Below are 18,261 nucleotides of genomic sequence, written 5' to 3' on the forward strand. Positions count from 1 at the left end.
ATTTTGTTATTTATATGTTAAAAAAAAAATTGACACGAAATTGTCGCCAAAACCATTAGAACATACATACTTATCAAAACTTTTGTTATTAAAAATTAATCTATCAAAACTTTATTATTAAATATATATTATACATTCAAAAATCTCTCACATTTCTGCATTATTTGAATTACCCAATTAATAGTTTTTAGAATATAGATATTTTATGATAGGATTATTTATGCCTTACATTATTAGAAATAGAAACTTTTAAAATTGTATCTTATTTATTTGAGAAAGTACCTAACTCGAATTGTATTGTAATTATTTAAAAGGAAAGTAAAAAAATTATAGTGCTACAAACCTACAAGACATAGTGCAAGAGTAATATTTTATCATTAGACGGTTTTAATTCGTTTAAAGAAAAGAAAAATTAATATAGTCAAAGCACATGGTAGTGTCGGGCAATCATGAGACAATTGAACGATGGATCAAGATATAGCGGGGTTGTAATTAAATACCCATGTTGATTTCTTACTATTTTAAAATAAGCCAGAAAATTAATAAGAAAAAGAAAGTTGTACAAGTACAATTATCGGAAGAAATCGATAGATCGAAGCCTCGGGTATCTAATTGGGCTCTATGACAAAATGGGGCATCGCATCCATTGTGAATTTGTGATGATTTATAAAGAAAACATTAATTATCGTGCAAACAAATTTATTGGAAATGTTTACGGTACCTCACAAGCGTTTGCTAATATTTTAAACTAATTCGTGCGTTCAATATTTATTATGCATGCAAAATATTGCAAAAGCTACCCTACAATTATTTTTTGTTTAAAATATGATTGATTGCTCTAATAATAATTTATGCAAGTTTTATATTTTATTTGAAACATATTGTTATAGTTTTGATGATTTGTGCAAAAGCTACGTACAGTTATTAGTGCATTTATTCACGCTAAATAAAAAAACATACAACAAATGTATGGATATTTAAAAAAAAAAAAAAAGTCATTTGCAGTGCATTTGTGTGTCTATTCATATTTTAATCAATAGGCCATATTTATGATCGTAAAATCATAAAAAAGTTACAGACGAACTCTTTTACTTTTTCTTTTTTTCTTTTTTCGATGCACATAGTTTTTCCGTGGAAAATCAAACAATTACAAAAAAGATCGTAACTTACTTTAATGCTTTAATCCATTTTAATCTAATTTAGGACTTGTGTCCAACCAAACAAATACAATATTTTTTTTTTGCATAAAATTCTACAAATTGCAGTCACAATGTGTTTGTGTTTACCTATTCATGTTTTTAATTTATTTAGACCTCATTTAGGATCCTAAAATGACTACAACTTACGCATCAATGCTAACTTATGTCTTTTGATGGAATTAAATCTGCTGTGATTCTTCAAGAATCACATGACGCTGCTATTCCAAATCACATGACCCGTGCACAGAAAATTACTGATTTTGAAATTTGTACATTTCATAAAGTAAAAGATTGAATTTGGAATAACAGGGTCCTGTGATTCCTGAAGAATCACAGCAGATTTATTTCCGTCTTTTGATACATGCATAGTTCTACTCATCCTAAATCAAACATATCCAATAAATATTTTGTATGTCTGTGGCTGTGCTAATTCAAAAAGGAAAACAAATCAACTTTTGCGCAAACAAATTTGCAGGACTATATTTAGAGCATGTTGCTTGCGTCAATTTATGTTTCAAATGATTTTGAGACCACATTTGTGATCACAAAATCATGATAATCGATACTTGAGATCATAAAATCATGAAAATCTTAGATGTTGCATAAACATATTAACTAGAATGCATTTACGATAGATTACGTGCATTTAATATTTAATCTTAGATATTTTTAATCGATATTTGAAATCTTAAAATCACAAAAACTGACAGATAATACGAAAATTATGTGTTAAACTAAAAAAATAGATCAATGTATTGCATAGATCTCCTGTGATGTATGAAAATATCAAATAACGTGCGTCTACTATATTCATATCATTACTTGTTATTGTCATTTTATACATATTAAGAGGCTGAAAAATGAACACACTAAAATTAATTCATTTAATTGAGAGTTCATCTTTAAACGAATTAAAAAAATTATAAAATCAAACACAACCCTCATGAAATAAAACGAAATAAACTATCCAAATCATATATTCTAAAATATAAATGCAAAATAAAAATTGTAATAATTAGTTATATCCAAAATTATAGCACTAAAGTCCCCATTTCAAACATTTTGTTCACAAGTTAAAACTCATTTCAAAGTCTCGACATGCTATTTATCTATGCTCTGGGTGAGTTCGTCTAAAATTTAAGTACAGAAAATTTGGAAAATTAGCAAGTTTAATATAAAATAGGCATACAAAAAATACACATCAACCAACAATTTATGTGCTACAAAACTGAGCATAGTATAAGTTCTAACTCAACCAACTATTAGTGCAGCTATAAACCTAGAGAAATTGTATTTAGAATTCAAAAAGAAAAATGATCAATCTCGAACTTGCAGGGCACCAAACCGTACTTACTAACTGTTTCCTAAACTAACATGATATTTACGCGCTGCGCCAGATAATGCGCCAAATCCTCTAAATTACCAAAAGTCCAGAAATAAAGAAACACAGAATTAAGTAAATTAGAAAACACAGACTGGCGTGTCATTTCCAGAACCTTATCAGAATATACTTCTCAGGCATCCAATCCTTGCATGTGGATTCTCTTCTGATATGGCATCAACTTAATCACACTTGATATTTCGGTAGATTCTTCGAACAAATAGAGCCGATCCTAGATAACCCACAGCACCTGATGTTTTGAACACGAGTAAAATTTCCATGAGAAAAAATGCACTGATTAGTGTCACTAGAAGCCGGGCATCTTGCCAATCTGACCTTGAAAAAAATGCACTGATTGAGTTTGAATATTATACTTTGATCTAAAACTACACAGAGCACTGCTTTGCATTCTATCTGTATGGCTTATTTTACAAACTAACATGATAGATAGGGAGGGGCAGGGGGAGAGCACTCACCACAGAGGATTCCCAGGCCCAGACAGAACATGAGAGTATACCCAAAGTAGAAACTGGTCTGGAAGAATCCAGACATTTTGGTCTTCACATGGTAGTAGTAGATGGAATAGATGTACACATAAAGTGCCGTTGAGGCAGCTGAGAAGAATGATGTCCACTGCCAGTGATAGTTCTCGGCATTCAGCAGAAAGTATGTCCCCACAATTGTCACACAAATCGTGACAATTAACAGGATTAGGAACACCAGCAGCATGAAGCCATACACATAGTACACCTGGGCATAAACATGAAAAGGTTAAGTTGTGAAATAAGATACATAAATTGCTTACGAATCTTCAATTTTTAACTTCTGATCTAGCAAGTTGCTAAACAAGAATATCTGTTTCAAAGACCCCATCAAAACTCATCATGCATGATGTCATACAGATTTATTGCTCTTTCTTTAAAAATTTACCTTTTAATTCTTTTTTGTTAGAGTAGGGTTAAAATGCCCCATTGATTTTGTGTCCCATCATGCCCCAACATCATTATCTCTATTTTCAAAATCTAAATAATCGATCCGAACCGTTCAACATGATCTTCATGCTAAAATGTGCTTGGATAACAAATTTTATAATTTTTTTAATTTTTTTTACTAATTGTTTAGAGAGGTACAAAATAACTATTTTTGAATGGTCCAGAATCTTCTAAAAACAGTGATTTTGTACCTATCTTAAAAATAGCAAAATATATATATATATAATTTTGTATCCAAGCACATTTTAATATGAAGATCATATTGAGCGGTTTGAGTCGACGGTTTAAACTTTGAAAATAGAGATAACAATATTGGGGCATGATGGGACACAAAACCAATGGGGAATTTTAACCCTACTCTTTTTGTTATGCTATTCATGTTGTAGGCTATATAAGTCTAGGGATCGAAGTTGGGTCTTGAAAAAATGAAAACAAAAAAAATTATAAAATGAGTACAGTACAAGTCAGGGTCAAACTTTGGCATGAACATTACTGGACATATAGTAGTTCATGGTACTTTTTGAAATTACTGGACAAAAGCCCCTTCAGAAATTTTAATATTAAGCATTATTTTATTCATAAGTACATTAGTTCATCGTGATTAATGTTATATAAGAATCCCACAACGACATCGTCCAATTATTCTACTGGCTTGTATTCTATAGAACAAACATCAGTGCATAGAAACCAGACCAGAAAACAAAAATGCAAAAAAAAAAAAAAAAATTGAAAAAGAACTACACAAACATATAGATCTACCTTGTAATTCCAAAAGGAGGTGAAAACAAAGTACATCTCAATGAAGATGCTCCCAAATGGAAGCAAGCCTCCCATCATCGCAACCACCAGAGGGGTGAGGTACCATTTCTTCTCAGGTATCGGACGGGGTATTGTCTTTACCCGGCAGGGGTTGTTGGGAGACCCACTCCAATTCCTCCCCACAACTGTACCCAACAGGGCAAGCGGGAAGGAGATGAATGCCCAGAGAACAAACATAACCACCATTGTGCCAAAAGGTATTGCAGCCAGAGACCGATAGAAGATGGCGATTGTGTTTAGTGCTAGGCCAATACTAAAACACATGAATGGAAAGAGCGAAGCGGTAAGAATCATTGCTTGGATCCAGTTCTTGCCTAAAATTGCATCAAGAAAGAATTTGGGAGTAATCATTAGTATAAAACAGTTATAAGGTAGTATACCAGTCATGCTACAAACATTCTTTTTGGTGAAAATTTGAGAGGAAAAAGCTTAAAAATTCAAACAATTATAAAGAACTGCATAGCGGTGCATTATATGGCGTTCAGCAGTATTTAATATGGTAGAACCCCTAAAGATAATGGTATTGATAATGTCAAGTGATAAATTTTTACAAAAATACACACAAGCACAACAACAAATGGAATGCAATATGAAAAGAGTCAGTTGAAAAGGGCACACTAACCTCCATTTCTTGAGTAGAGTCCGCCACTGACATATCCCGAGATGAAAGAGGTAAGCGCATAGCACAATATAAACGTCGTAGTAATAGTCCCTCGCCTGGAGATATTAAAGTGATTAAATGAAAACAGTAGCTTCGCACCAAGTGAAAATACTAGCTTCCGTGAAAACTAAGTCATACATTAATATCATAAATCAACAGCATCTACCTGGAAAGTAACACAGGTGAGTACTACTTTCAAAGGAATTTACAAATATATTCATTGCAAACCTCAATTTCAAGCTCATATTGAGACATTAACCCAGTGCAGAACTACAATGCTGTTTTGTTTATATCGCATAAGCTATTGATAGAACCAAGTACAAAATAGGGTTACAAAAAATCTATTTTTGACCCAATACAATTTTAAATAGCTTCTTTTAAATCCACTGCATGTAGAAGTTAAGATAAAACTAATAAGAATAGATACTTACCCAATGTACAACATTCCTACAATAGCCAACACGATTACTAGCAGAACAAGAGTGGCAAGCTGTGCGCCGATACCCACAAAAGCTGAAATAAGGACCAAATTACGAGGTGTCCTGAAGACATCTCCATGAACCAGCTTCCATCCGGATTCCTCGTTAACATCTCTCTCCTTTCAAATATTCAAAAAAAAAAAAAATTCTACAATCAAAATGTATGGCGTGGTTGGAAAATGCATATTGAAAGGAAGCAATGAAAGTTATTTACCAGAGTTTCGATATCATCATCCTCACGAGCATATTTTGCATAATCATTTCTCAGAGTACGCATCAGTATCATAGAAACCAGCCCCGTGAGGAAAATAACCATCATGAATGAATTGAAGATAGAGAACCAGTGAATCTGTAATCCAATTAATCAGATGTGGTCATACTAGGAAGTGAGGCTTGCCAAAGTAGGATCACTAAAATTTGTTGCAATAGATTGATCAATTTCAATATGGAAAAGAAATTTTCATTCAGTCGTATCTCAGTTCTTATTTAAATTACAATAAACATGAAAAATGCAACTACCTGATGCTCAAAGAAAGGATAATCTAGGTAAACATCAAAACGGTGTGCAAATGTTATATTTGTTTCTGCCCACTTCACAGAGTAGGTCATGTCAACTGTTTTACCAGCTTCCAAAAGTTTCGGGCTCTGTTGAGTGAGGTTAACATGAATAATCTGAAACATAACAACAATAATAAAAAAAAATATCCTTAGATTGCAGGTCAAAGAATGTTATGTTGTGAATTGAAAGGCAAACAACATAAGGTACAAACCCTCTCGCCATTATATCTAACACTTATGTCCTTGTGTGTGAAAATGTAGTGCTTGTTCTCATTGTTCTTGTCAGTTTCTCCAACAAAACCTGTTAATGAAATAATTCACCGAATATTATAGTCCAACTTCAACCAAAAGAAAAAAGGTGCAAATTTTTTTAGCAATTAAAATTGTGTCAGAAGTTGACCCAATCTTTAGACCAAGGAAAACATATATCGCCGGTAAAACTTTTGGATCTCAACTTGAGCTATACTTTCATTACATCAAGACATGAGAGTTGGGTGTTTAAAAATGAAGGATTTGTAGCAGGGATCAGGTATAATTTGACTTAAATATCAACATATGTCCAATAAAGAGAAAATTACAGTTATACTCAGCATACCAGATGAGAACTGGTCAGCTTTTAGAGTGCCAGAAAATTTGGAAAACCAGACGATCCTGAGATCTTTTCATAGGAAATTCTAGAACTGACCGCTAAAATATACACAAAAACCAGATCTTGTCAAGTCTTTACAGAGGGCTTTGTACAGAGGACTATTAAGCATACATGATAAATGATTTAATATCTACACTCCATTGAACTTAAAAGCATATATAAACTAAACAAACACTGATAATCATTACATACCCCATAAAGGCAGATCATCTATTGCAGCAAAGGGAAGCAAATCCAAAAGGTGAAGGAGAAAAAAAACAAAACAAAACAAAAGAATTAGTTAGAAATGGCAAAGACATAACTTGCCCCAGAAAAGCATCAAGTAACACATTAAAAACTGACCTATGAAGAACTCAAACCAATATGCATTTTCAATGGCATCAGTGAACTGCTGCACCTTAGAAGCATCAAGTTCGAGTGTACAACTGGTGCTCCTGTCCACATTCCCTGTCAATAGAGAGTTTACTTTTAGTTGGTCTGCTGATGTGCACCCAGTTTTCTTTCTGCAACTATAGAGAACTAAGGGGTGCTACCTAATACCATCCTGGGTCAGGTACCAGGTGACCACGATACCACAACAATGCAATTAGCAGGACCTGGTGATATATCAGTAATTTCCAGTTCAACCTTTCAGTCTAACAGGTCCTATTGGCTTTGTTGAGGTGTTAATTGAGGTTTTAAGCAGGGTACATGCCTTACACCAAGATTAAATTTCAGAATCAGGTACCGTTTACCATTTACCAAGACATCAATCATAATCCAAACTATACCAGATCCTAGCCAGTATGTACCAGTTAATTACTATATGCAAGGTACATATAGACAAGAAATAGATAAAACTGTAAGCTACATTACTTAAGAACTTGATCTCAATTTGGCTATCAATCAGCTCATTCCCGCCCAAAACCTCTCCAAGACCACCCCATCTGTGCGGAGGGTTCTCTGACAGCTTACAGAAGGGAAGGCTGTAGTAATTGTATGTTTCCTGAGGATTGTTATATGGCCCGACCTTGTTTACCCAAAGAGTCACTGCCTCATCAGCTCGATACTGTATATAGCATCACAAAGGTGCAACCAGTTACTATGTGAATTATGTACAGAAAATGATGCACGTAAGAAGTCCAACAAAGAAAACATAATTGGAGGCAAAAAGCAGTCAAAGGTGACCACACTCCGAGATCACTGGTGCATAAATTCAAATCCAGATCTGATATAAACAAAACGAATATGTGTACTTTTCACTACTAGGTTGAGGGCATAGATCTAAAGCGAACAGTCGGATAAGAGATCAACGGCTAAGGCGTACCTTGTGATCGGACTCGGATGCGGAGGCGGAGGAGAAGATGGCGGCGATGAGGAGGAGGAATCCGACGATGGATCGCATCTGGCTCGTCGGATCGAATCGGACCGGATCTGACAAGGATTCGACCCGAACGAGATTGCACTGGACAAAAGGAGGTCAGTAAGGTAAGATGCAGCAGGAGTTTATGAAACTTGAAGCCGCTCTATCGAATATCGAGACTCAAGAAAAATATTGGTTACGCTCGGTGCAATAACATCATTGGAGCTTAATACGGGTTCAGACGACAATTCCCCAAGTGAAAAGCAGGCCGTATTTAGTAGGCCCAAAATGTTCGCTGCTTTGAGCCTTTAATAATGAACACGTCTGGAAACTTCTAACCTACTCTAAACAAAGCGGGCCATTTTTATGTCATCCAGAATTACATTAAACCAAACCCTGTCATAAAAAAAGATTCAGATCTAATCAGTGTTTTAATATTCCGTCTATTCGGCCAAATATTCGTATTCGGTTGGAAATCAAAATTGGAAATGAGTATTCGGTCCAATATTCAGTTTCGAATATTCGGCCGCATATTTTTTTCCGCATATTATCTATTCGGCCAAATATTTCCGAATAGAGAATAAGAACCGAATTATTTCGAATAAGAACTGAATATTTCCGAATAAGAACCTAATATTTCTGAATAGAGAATAAAAATCCAAATAAGAACCGAATAAGTTATAATTTCATTTATTTAAGTTTGAACTTATGTTTTATTTATATTTATTTGTAGTTTTGTAATTTGTACTATGGATTGTTAACTTGTTCTAACTTGTGTTATGTTTTATTTATGTTTATTTGTAATGTTTATCTATGTTTAATAGAGTTAATGCCTCTGATTTTTTATTTGAAAATTCGAATATTCGGCTACATACTGTATATACGGTATTCGGTGGCTTTCCGAATACCGAATAAGAACTTATTATTAAAACACTGGATCTAGTAGAGTATCTTACCAATATCTTACCGTGTGGAACGAAGAATATACACCGTTTGTTTTAATTGATGCAAATTTGAACAATGACAAGATCTAAAATATTTTATTCGTAATTTACAAAATAATTCTAAAAATATGATGCTTGTGTTTGATATTTCTTCCTTCTTTTTGTGATGACATGGGGAGCAGACAGGGATTTAAATCTGTTTGACTACTTTTTTAATTTTATTTTTCCTTTTGTTGATATTAGTTCTGTGTTTGCTTTTATCAATGAAAGCAAGCAACTTTCATTGATTTTTTTTTTTAAATTACAAAATAGTTCGTTAACACATAAAATATCTAAATTTTAAGAAAAAAATTGTGAAATGAATCAGAAATTATTAGTAATTCGTATATTTCGTAAAGTTTTGGGATAATTTCGGAAATAATATGTAAGTTCGTTTAATTCGTCTATTTATTTGGGAAGTTTCTCGAAACAAATAAATCGTAAATCTTAAATGTTATAGGTTCCCGTGGCGAGCTAAATCGGCATAAGGACTTTAGTCACAAAAAAATAAACATCAAAGATTTTTCAACTTCAACTGTTGACATATTTTTGGTTTAGATGAGATATCACAAATTTGATTCATATTTTGTCTGATAAAAAACTTGATAAAAGTTGCACAGTTAAAATTATAAATCGATTCATAAAACATAAAAAGACAAGTCCATGAATCACAGATATACAATATACATCTAAACAAATAAAATATATATTCACCATTTTAATTTTCAGTCATGACGAACTATGAGGTCGATGGTAAAAAAAAAATTATTTATTCCTTTGTCAAGATATCGTATCACTTGTCTATTTAATACCCTTTTTAACTTTAATATACGTTGTGCTTTAAGTGCGATGACATATTATTTTTCTATCTCATAGATGAGATCAAACTAATGTTTTGATCTCATTGGAGTGTATAATGAAACTAAGTAGTTTTCAAAATTAACAATATGTCTTGGCAACATAAAATTTATGAAGTACTGGAACATAGCCATTAATTTGGTCCTGATAACTTTTAGATATTACAACGTGCCTTGTAAATGTAAAATTCAAAAAGTACTAAAAACAAAATCATTGATTCAGTTCAACCAGTTCGAGTAGAAACTGTGAATTTAATATATAAATTAAGTTACATTTGAGTAACATATCCGTCTTATTCTTGATTAATTATTTTTTATTTCTAAAAATAAAAAAAATAATTGCAAGTCCTGTACAACGAAAAAAAGTTCAACTTCTTTTGTATGTGGCTTCTTAGAGAAAACATTGAAAATAACCGAGAAAGAAAATAATCTTTTTTCAAAGTGGTAAGAAAGAAAGTACAACAATAAGATCGGAAATTACATAAATGAACTACAAATTCAAGTGCTTTCAGGGGAAAAAAAAAACAGAAACAAACAAACCAATCACAAACCAATCAATATCCAGGACTTCTTGGATTACTTGTCCAATAATTCTTTGCTCCCGTTGAAAAAAAGAGAAAGTACATATATTCGGGATCACAAAAATAGACATGAGATGAGCTTAATTTCTTCCCTTGTATTTGTTAACTTGTACTATGACCAATAATTCAAGTTACATTTGTCCACCAAAATATCAACTTTTGGCAAAACTAATAAAAAAATGAAAATGTTTGCTGATCATGTGAATTAGTTGTCTATCAAGCAACATCTATGTTGAATTAGAAATTAATTCTACAATTTTTATTGGAAATGGGAAATCATTTTAGACTGATTATGATTGATTATGACAACTCGGTCATTTTTTTACATGCATATTAAGATCATTATTCGTTTCACATGCATTTAAGATATACATGAAATCGATTATATAATCTTTTATAGACAAATTTATCTTTTAAAATATAGTAAATATGTTATATATATATATATATATATATAGAGAGAGAGAGAGAGTCCGGCTAAATTGCTGCTGGCAGCAGTTCTGCCCAAGTGCTGCGGGGGCTATATTTAGCTGTGTGATGTCCAAACAACAAATTCAAACCGTTAGATGTTTAATCTATATTATAATCTACTTGGAGACCAAATTTTATATTTTTTTTGGAATTTTTTTACTATTTATTAAGCTGGTTTGAAAACGGTTTACTATAAATTTCTGTTTGAATTTCTGCAAATTTCTGCAACATTGAAAACAACGGTTTTCAATCCAGCTTAATAAATAGTAAAAAAATTCCAAAAAATGTAAAATTTGGTCTCCAAGTAGATTATAATATAGATTAAACATCTAATAGTTTGGATTTGTTGTTTGGACATCACACGGCTAAATATAGCCCCGGCAGCACTTGGGCAGAACTGCTGCCAGCAGCAATTTAGCCGGACTCTCTCTCTCTCTCTCTCTCTCTCTCTCTCTCTATATATATATATATATATATAGGAATATGCTAGCATGCTATGCATAGCATAGAGCCCCTCCATGCAATAGCTCGAATTTCGAGTTTTCAAAATCCTAACGGTCAATCCGAACCGTTCATCTTGTTCTCCATATTAATATGTGTTTGGAGACCAAATTTGACATTTTTTTGAATTTTTTTATTATTTCTTTAGATTTATTGAAAATCGCTTTTTTTTTATGATCCAGATTTGTTGAAAACATGGATTTTCAATAAATCTAAAGAAATAGTAAAAAAATTCCAAAAAATGTGAAATTTGGTCTCCAAACACATATTAATATGGAGAACAAGATGAACGGTTCGGATCGACTGTTAGGATTTTGAAAACTTGAAATTCAAGCCGTTGCATGGAGGGGCTCTATGCTATGCATAGCATACTAGCATATTCCTATATATATATATATTTTTGAGAAAAAAATATGTTATAAGATGTGTACGTTTCCCTCTTCTTATTATTAATTTTCTATCTTTTAGTTTAATAATGAAAAGATGAAAAAGACACTAGTGCAATCACACCACACAACATAAAAGATACTTTGGTGTCAACTTCGTAGATGCAAAATCTTAAAACAAAATTTGCATGTTTGGTGGTCTCATGATGTAATGAAGGGCTATATTATCTATAGAAGCTTCTATTGCGGTCCTTTTCATTGCCTCGTTTGTTAATGGTTTAAAAAGTGCCATTAATATTAACTTTTTTAGGGGTAAAGTGTTATTTTCTACCTTCCAGTGTTACTCACTGACGTCATGACCTGGACAGTAAGAATAAAAATGAAAGCTCCTTGTATGTTGCATGTGCACCCTCCAAACAAACTATTTTCTCAAAGGCTCCTCTTTTGAGAGGTAAATTGTTTTCATGTAGCGTGATTATTCAAATACTGTAACTAGTAAAAGAAAAGCCTGATGTGACGTGATGCATACACTGTGATTTAGTTACGTCACGATATATTATATGACTAAAATTGATTTTTACATAACGTAACGTGATTAAAATGATAGAGAACAGTCACGTTATGCAAATAACCATATCACGTATGATCATGATAGACGTGGCTTATGAAATTTAATTATTATTTCCAGTTTTAAGTTAGTTTAAAGAAAATAAAACAAAATATACACATAAGAAATTTTTACAAAATAAATTATAATTAAAAAATAATTTTTAAAATTTGTCACGTGATGTGACGTGATATGACTAAAACAGTAGAAAATAATCACATTACATAATCGACATAGATAATATATTAAAATTGATAACAACGTGACTAATTGTAAACATTTTTAAAATTTTAATCACAGCGCGCGAAAACTTAATTAATTTATATTGCGCAGTATATGACTCAAATTAGACACAAATTTACATTCCCAATGCAATGGGAATTCCTCTGCCCTCCACTAGCAGCATCCTCCCTCTTTCGCCCTCCTCCGGAGGTGTGGGGTGATCCTGCGGGGAGGAGGAGACAGTCGGCACCGCTCCACTCTTTTTGTCGGCAGGTCACTCCCCCCCCCCCCCCCCCTCTCTCTACTCTCGTTCATCTATTTTTTTCTCCGATAAACTCTAAGCCACCAGTAACCCCCTCTCCACACGCTGGCCACTCCCACCTCTACACCTCCTCGTTGAAAGAAGAGAGAGTTGATGACAATAGCCCTAGCCATCAACTCTCTCGTCTCAATGCACCTTTCTATCATCCACTTCTGTCGGGAGAATCGGAAAAAAATTGACGATAATAGCCCTAGTCGTCAACCTTTCTATCTCTTGACGCCTCCTCCCTTTCACCCGCAATCCTAATTAAAAAAAAATGATGCCTCATTTTCCTATAATCGCTAGCTAGCCGATGTTGAAGGTCGTTGGTGTCTACTATCGAAGGATATGATTTATTTATTTTGTTGTTTTTAGTTGTTTGTGATGTTCGATGTCGATGTTGTTTAGATGTGAATGTAGTTTAATGTTGATGATGTTCTGAATGTAATATGATGGACGTAATTTACGTTTAATTAATGAAAATTATACTACAATCACCGTCAAGATTTCAAAAATATATATATTTTAGTTCAAAATCAATTTGATTATAAGTAGAGTAAAAACTCAAAATTGAGCTGACAGTCAATCGGACTATTGACCTCAAACTAATTCAAATTCAAATTGAGCTCTACTATTAGATTTCTTTTTTATTTCATATTATCTTAAGTCATTTAAGCGTAAAATAATTAATCTTTGTTTTTTTATACGTTATGTTTGTTTAATTACTAATATGTTTCTATTTCTATACCTTTCTCAGAAAAAAAAATATATAAAATATACTCGATATTAAAAATAATTATAAAATTATGTTTGACCGGTCAGCTGATTATATGTCTGGCTAACACTCAAAAGTTCCTTTTAAAAAATATTAATGGAAAAAAATGGCTTAACAGGATCTCAACCTACCCTACCCTCTTACTGACTACTGAGAGTTAGTTAACCAGAGTGCATGGTTTCTGGTTACCAACCGCATCTCTGTATTTCGTTTTGTTTTATCATTTATATTAAATAAATTAATATATCTCTTTGCTCATCACTCATCACTCATCAATTGATCGACTAGCGTTTTAATTGGATCCTTTAAAAAAATATAATAATATAAAATATAATTGACGAACAAAACAAAAAAAATCAGTCAGATGTTATTTTTGTGTAATACCATGCATGCTCTTAAATATACAGAAAAAAAATTGGGAAATGTTTCCATGTACCCCTGCAAATTTTCACACTACAATACTATATTACAACCGCCTTTCTTTCTTTCTCTTTTCTTAGGTCTTTTTTTTTTTTTTTGGAATGCATCACACGCCTATTTGCACAGCTATATGTAGATCCAGCGCAACAACTGATGAGTACAATGAGATCTGAGTCATCAATTCTAATCTGATGCGAATCTCAGAACGGACTTCATATATCTAAGATAGGCATTAAATTCTAATTGCTCAGGAAAATAATTTTTGGGAACACATGTTCAGACATTATTACTTTTGCCCTTGACCTTCCAAGGGAAGAACAAACGGGTTTCTTAATGGTATATAGTGCCTTGTGTTGGACTATCTGGAAACACCGAAATGAGGTGTGTTTTAATCAGTCAACACCTAAAACTGCCCGCAGTATTATTTTTCTCATTATTTCTTTGGTTAAATACTGAACAGGTAATACTGATGCACGGGTACGGTTAAGGAAGCTGCTGCTCTCTGGATTACTGACACCCTGGATGCCATACCTTTGCAAGCCCTCCCTCCTGCTACTGCCATGGTTACTGTGCAACCCCAGGATGATCTCATGATCTACCATCTGTCTAGAATCATGACTTACCAGATGCCTCTATCCCCATTAGTTTTACATATCAGCCCTTATGTGAGCGGCTTAGTTATAACTTTTGTGTGTGTTTTGATCGTTTGGAGTTATTTTGTTGTTTTTGCTTTACACTGGTATTATATCCTTGTTGTTGGGCCGGCACATATGTGGTGCCGTCTCCTCGGAGAATAGCCAGGAATTATATGCGTTTGTAACTTAACTCTTTTGGTTTCATTAACATGAAACGGGCATTCTGCCTTTTTTCAAAAAAAAAAAATTACATCCTCTTTTAGTGACACCGGATTACACCCTATGTTTACAAAGTTCAAACAGTTGATCCAAACCGTTCAATTTGATGGATATGTTAAAATGTGCTTGTAGATCAAATTTTACATTTTTATGAATTTTTTTACTATTTATTAAGATGGGTACAAAAATTCAACGGTCTAAATATGGCGATTTTGTTAAATACTTAATAAATGGTAAAAAAAATTCAAAAAATATAAAATTTGACCTGCAAGCACATTCTAACATATCCATTATGTTAAACGGTTTGGATCGACTATTTGAAATTTGAAAACTTTGAAAATGGAGAGTATAATTTGGTGTCACCAAAAAAGAGTGTAATTGGATTCCTCATATATTTTTTTAATCAAATTGAAGGACCAACTGTTATTCAATTGGAGAATAAGAGGTAACACAATTAGTTAGAAAAAAAAGTTCTCAAATATTAGTTACCTAAAAGTCGAAAGTTCGATTCTCCTTTACAACTTCGTAGCTTCTGCGAATATTTTAAAAGAAAAACTATTATTAAACTACATTAATTTTTTTTTTAAGGTTGGCAAACTACATCAAATTTTATATATATCAGCACCATGAATAGATGAGGAAGAATACTTCTATAGTTATATATTTTTTAGATTTTCCGGTTGGTTGTGAATATATCTCCATCTTGTTCTGTTGGTGTTGACAAAAGCTGTTGTTGTCATTGTAATCATTCTGTGTTGAGTCTACAATACACAGAAGCGAATTTGGAATAATCTCCTTGACCGTGCAGAGTGTTACTCAACTTGATCTTTCAAAATAGCAAGGCATCCAGAAACAAAGTCAGATGTTCGAACCATAAAGAGTTAAACATATACAGAAGTTAATTATATACATCTTTTTTGTAAAAAATGGAGTCATTTTACATAATTATAATATCTTACTTTAAATTATATATAAAATCATACATAAATATAAAAAATTAATAAAAAATACAGGATCAATTAACCCCATTCATGCTCTTTAGCTCCACTCCGAAAAACATCCTCAGCGAGTCATTTATGTTCCCGATATTCTCGGCCTCATTCTCTAATCTAACGGGACGATTACTAATATAAAGGTTTATTTTGCCTAGCTTGTACTACGAGTATCAAATCCTTAAATTATTCATTTTAGCTCATTATTAATAAAAGTAGTACCCTTCAATTTTTACATATTAAAGATCAACATCTAACGCATAAAAATAATCTGAACCGTAGTGATCACTTTTAATTAATCAAAAATTAAAAACATGCATTACAAAAAAATTGTATATATCAATCAATATTTAATTAATGTAATTCAAAATCCACCCGACAAAACTGATAGTTTTTTTTCATAAGGTTAAGACAAAATATTGACAAAGGTAACATACTGGACATTTTTAACTATTCTAAAATATTATTTAAAAGTGAATGACTTGACCAACTAACAATTTTACTGATAAAAAATGTACTTACAACAACTTAAATGATTCTCATTTAGTGTGGAAAAATGGCACGGCGGAGCCGGCTCTGTCACGGAACGACACAACACTTGTTACTGTTCCATGTTGTGACCGCCCTTTGACATTTTATCACGGCACGTAATTACACGAGTCACGTGTAATTAGGACCGTTAGGTCTTAATTAAATGGTGAATCTTGAAGAAACCAACTTAAATTATGAAAAAAATAGTTAAACGTGAGAAATGTGACCAGTTACGTTTGGACATGGCACGTGAATAGTCACGGTACATGAGTCACGGACATGAGTAGTTACGTTTGGACACTACACGTGAATAGTCACAGCGCGTGAGTCATGGCGTGACTCGTGTGCCGTGACCACCCCTTGACATTTTGGTCACGGCACGGCTCGGCACGAGACAAAAGTCACGGCGTGTTAGTTACAGCACGGCACGTTTTTTCCACTCTATCCTCATTCCTAGATCTAAACTCATTTATTCTTATAAATTCATCTAAATTACTCTCATCATCTAATCCAACTTATAATCTCAATCACCATATATATTACCTCATTCTCCATCTCTCTCCATAACCAGATCCACTTTTGTTCAATAGCCACCATGCTCCGATTAAGATAGAGATAAAAACTCTACACTCTGAACTCTAACAGTACCGCACTCGCAATTCCCCTTTCTTCCCTCTCTCTCATTCTCCGACTTGCTCACAGAATAGTTTTTTTTTTTTTAGTTTTTTTTTTGAAACTGTACTTACATAATTTGTCATGCAGAATGAATTTCGAAACTTTGCAAGGGCTAAGCAGGAAACTGCGCAAGAATATCAATCAAACTGGAAAAGGCCTAAAATTAGGGTTGGTTTGGAACTTTGGATAAAAAAATGTGACATATCGAGGCAGCTAGGCAGTAGGCATCTTGCTCGTGAGAATCCTGCTCGTTTGGTCGGTTTTAGTGCTCCACAATCTACTCTCCATTCTTTTCGAATCCAGAAACATAAATAACAGGATACCTTTTTATGTCACATTTGATATTCTTTTGGTTAAGCCATTCATTTTATTAAGAAGTTGCCTCATCTTTGGTTATGGTCTAAAACTAAAGAGATCTAAATTGATTATTTTAATTCAGACCGGTCTAAATTATTTATGTTTAGTTGAGGTCTAAAGTTAAATCATAGCTTAAACTATTCCTTGTTTGGTTAGAGTTGGTGGAGGACTGAAGTTTTAAAAGCCTAAATTGGTTAATTATTTATAATAAAATATTAATATATTAATAATAACTGTAATATATTATATACTATTATAAAATTTATTTAATATATTAATAATAGAAAATATTAATTATAAATTAATAATAAAGTACAAATTATATAATTATAAATTAATAATAATTATTAATAAAAAGATACTAATTATATAATATTAATATATCAATAACAACTATAATATATTATTATATTATTATAATAATGATTTACTATAGTAACAATATTAATTATTAATTATTAATTATATAATTATAAATTAATAATAATTATTAATAAAAAGATACTAATTATATAATATTAATATATCAATAACAACTATAATATATTATAATATTATTATAATAATGATTTACTATATTAACAATATTAATTATTAATTATATAATTATAAATTAATAATAATTATTAATATAAATTATAAATTAATAATCATTATTAATATAAATT

General features: G+C 32.2%; 1 protein-coding gene across 1 annotated transcript; it reads right to left on the bottom strand.

Moving 5' to 3' along the window:
* Positions 1-2,350: 2,350 nt before the first annotated feature.
* On the bottom strand, positions 2,351-8,239 carry LOC144553110 (transmembrane 9 superfamily member 1-like). Its single transcript, XM_078301205.1, has 12 exons — positions 8,045-8,239; positions 7,594-7,786; positions 7,081-7,185; positions 6,931-6,948; positions 6,302-6,390; positions 6,051-6,203; positions 5,746-5,880; positions 5,484-5,650; positions 5,014-5,108; positions 4,332-4,705; positions 3,057-3,330; positions 2,351-2,830 (listed from the first exon to the last, which is right to left on the bottom strand). Exons 1-12 carry the CDS (start codon positions 8,120-8,122, stop codon positions 2,763-2,765), a joined length of 1,749 nt encoding a protein of 582 aa, XP_078157331.1. The 5' UTR covers positions 8,123-8,239; the 3' UTR covers positions 2,351-2,762.
* Between the last annotated feature and the right edge of the window lie 10,022 nt (positions 8,240-18,261).

The sequence above is a fragment of the Carex rostrata genome, chromosome 1 (genome assembly GCF_964058835.1).
Source record: "Carex rostrata chromosome 1, lpCarRost1.2, whole genome shotgun sequence".
Taxonomy (NCBI): domain Eukaryota; kingdom Viridiplantae; phylum Streptophyta; class Magnoliopsida; order Poales; family Cyperaceae; genus Carex; species Carex rostrata.

Bases quoted from the DNA above. Each gene is read 5' to 3' on its own strand.
- LOC144553110 (XM_078301205.1), bottom strand. From the start codon at position 8,122: ATGCGATCCATCGTCGGATTCCTCCTCCTCATCGCCGCCATCTTCTCC. The intron at 7,186-7,593 runs GTAATGTAGCTT...CTCTATTGACAG, and splicing joins AATTGAGATCAAGTTCTTAA to GGAATGTGGACAGGAGCACC. The intron at 5,651-5,745 runs GTAAATAACTTT...AATATTTGAAAG, and splicing joins ATGATGATATCGAAACTCTG to GAGAGAGATGTTAACGAGGA.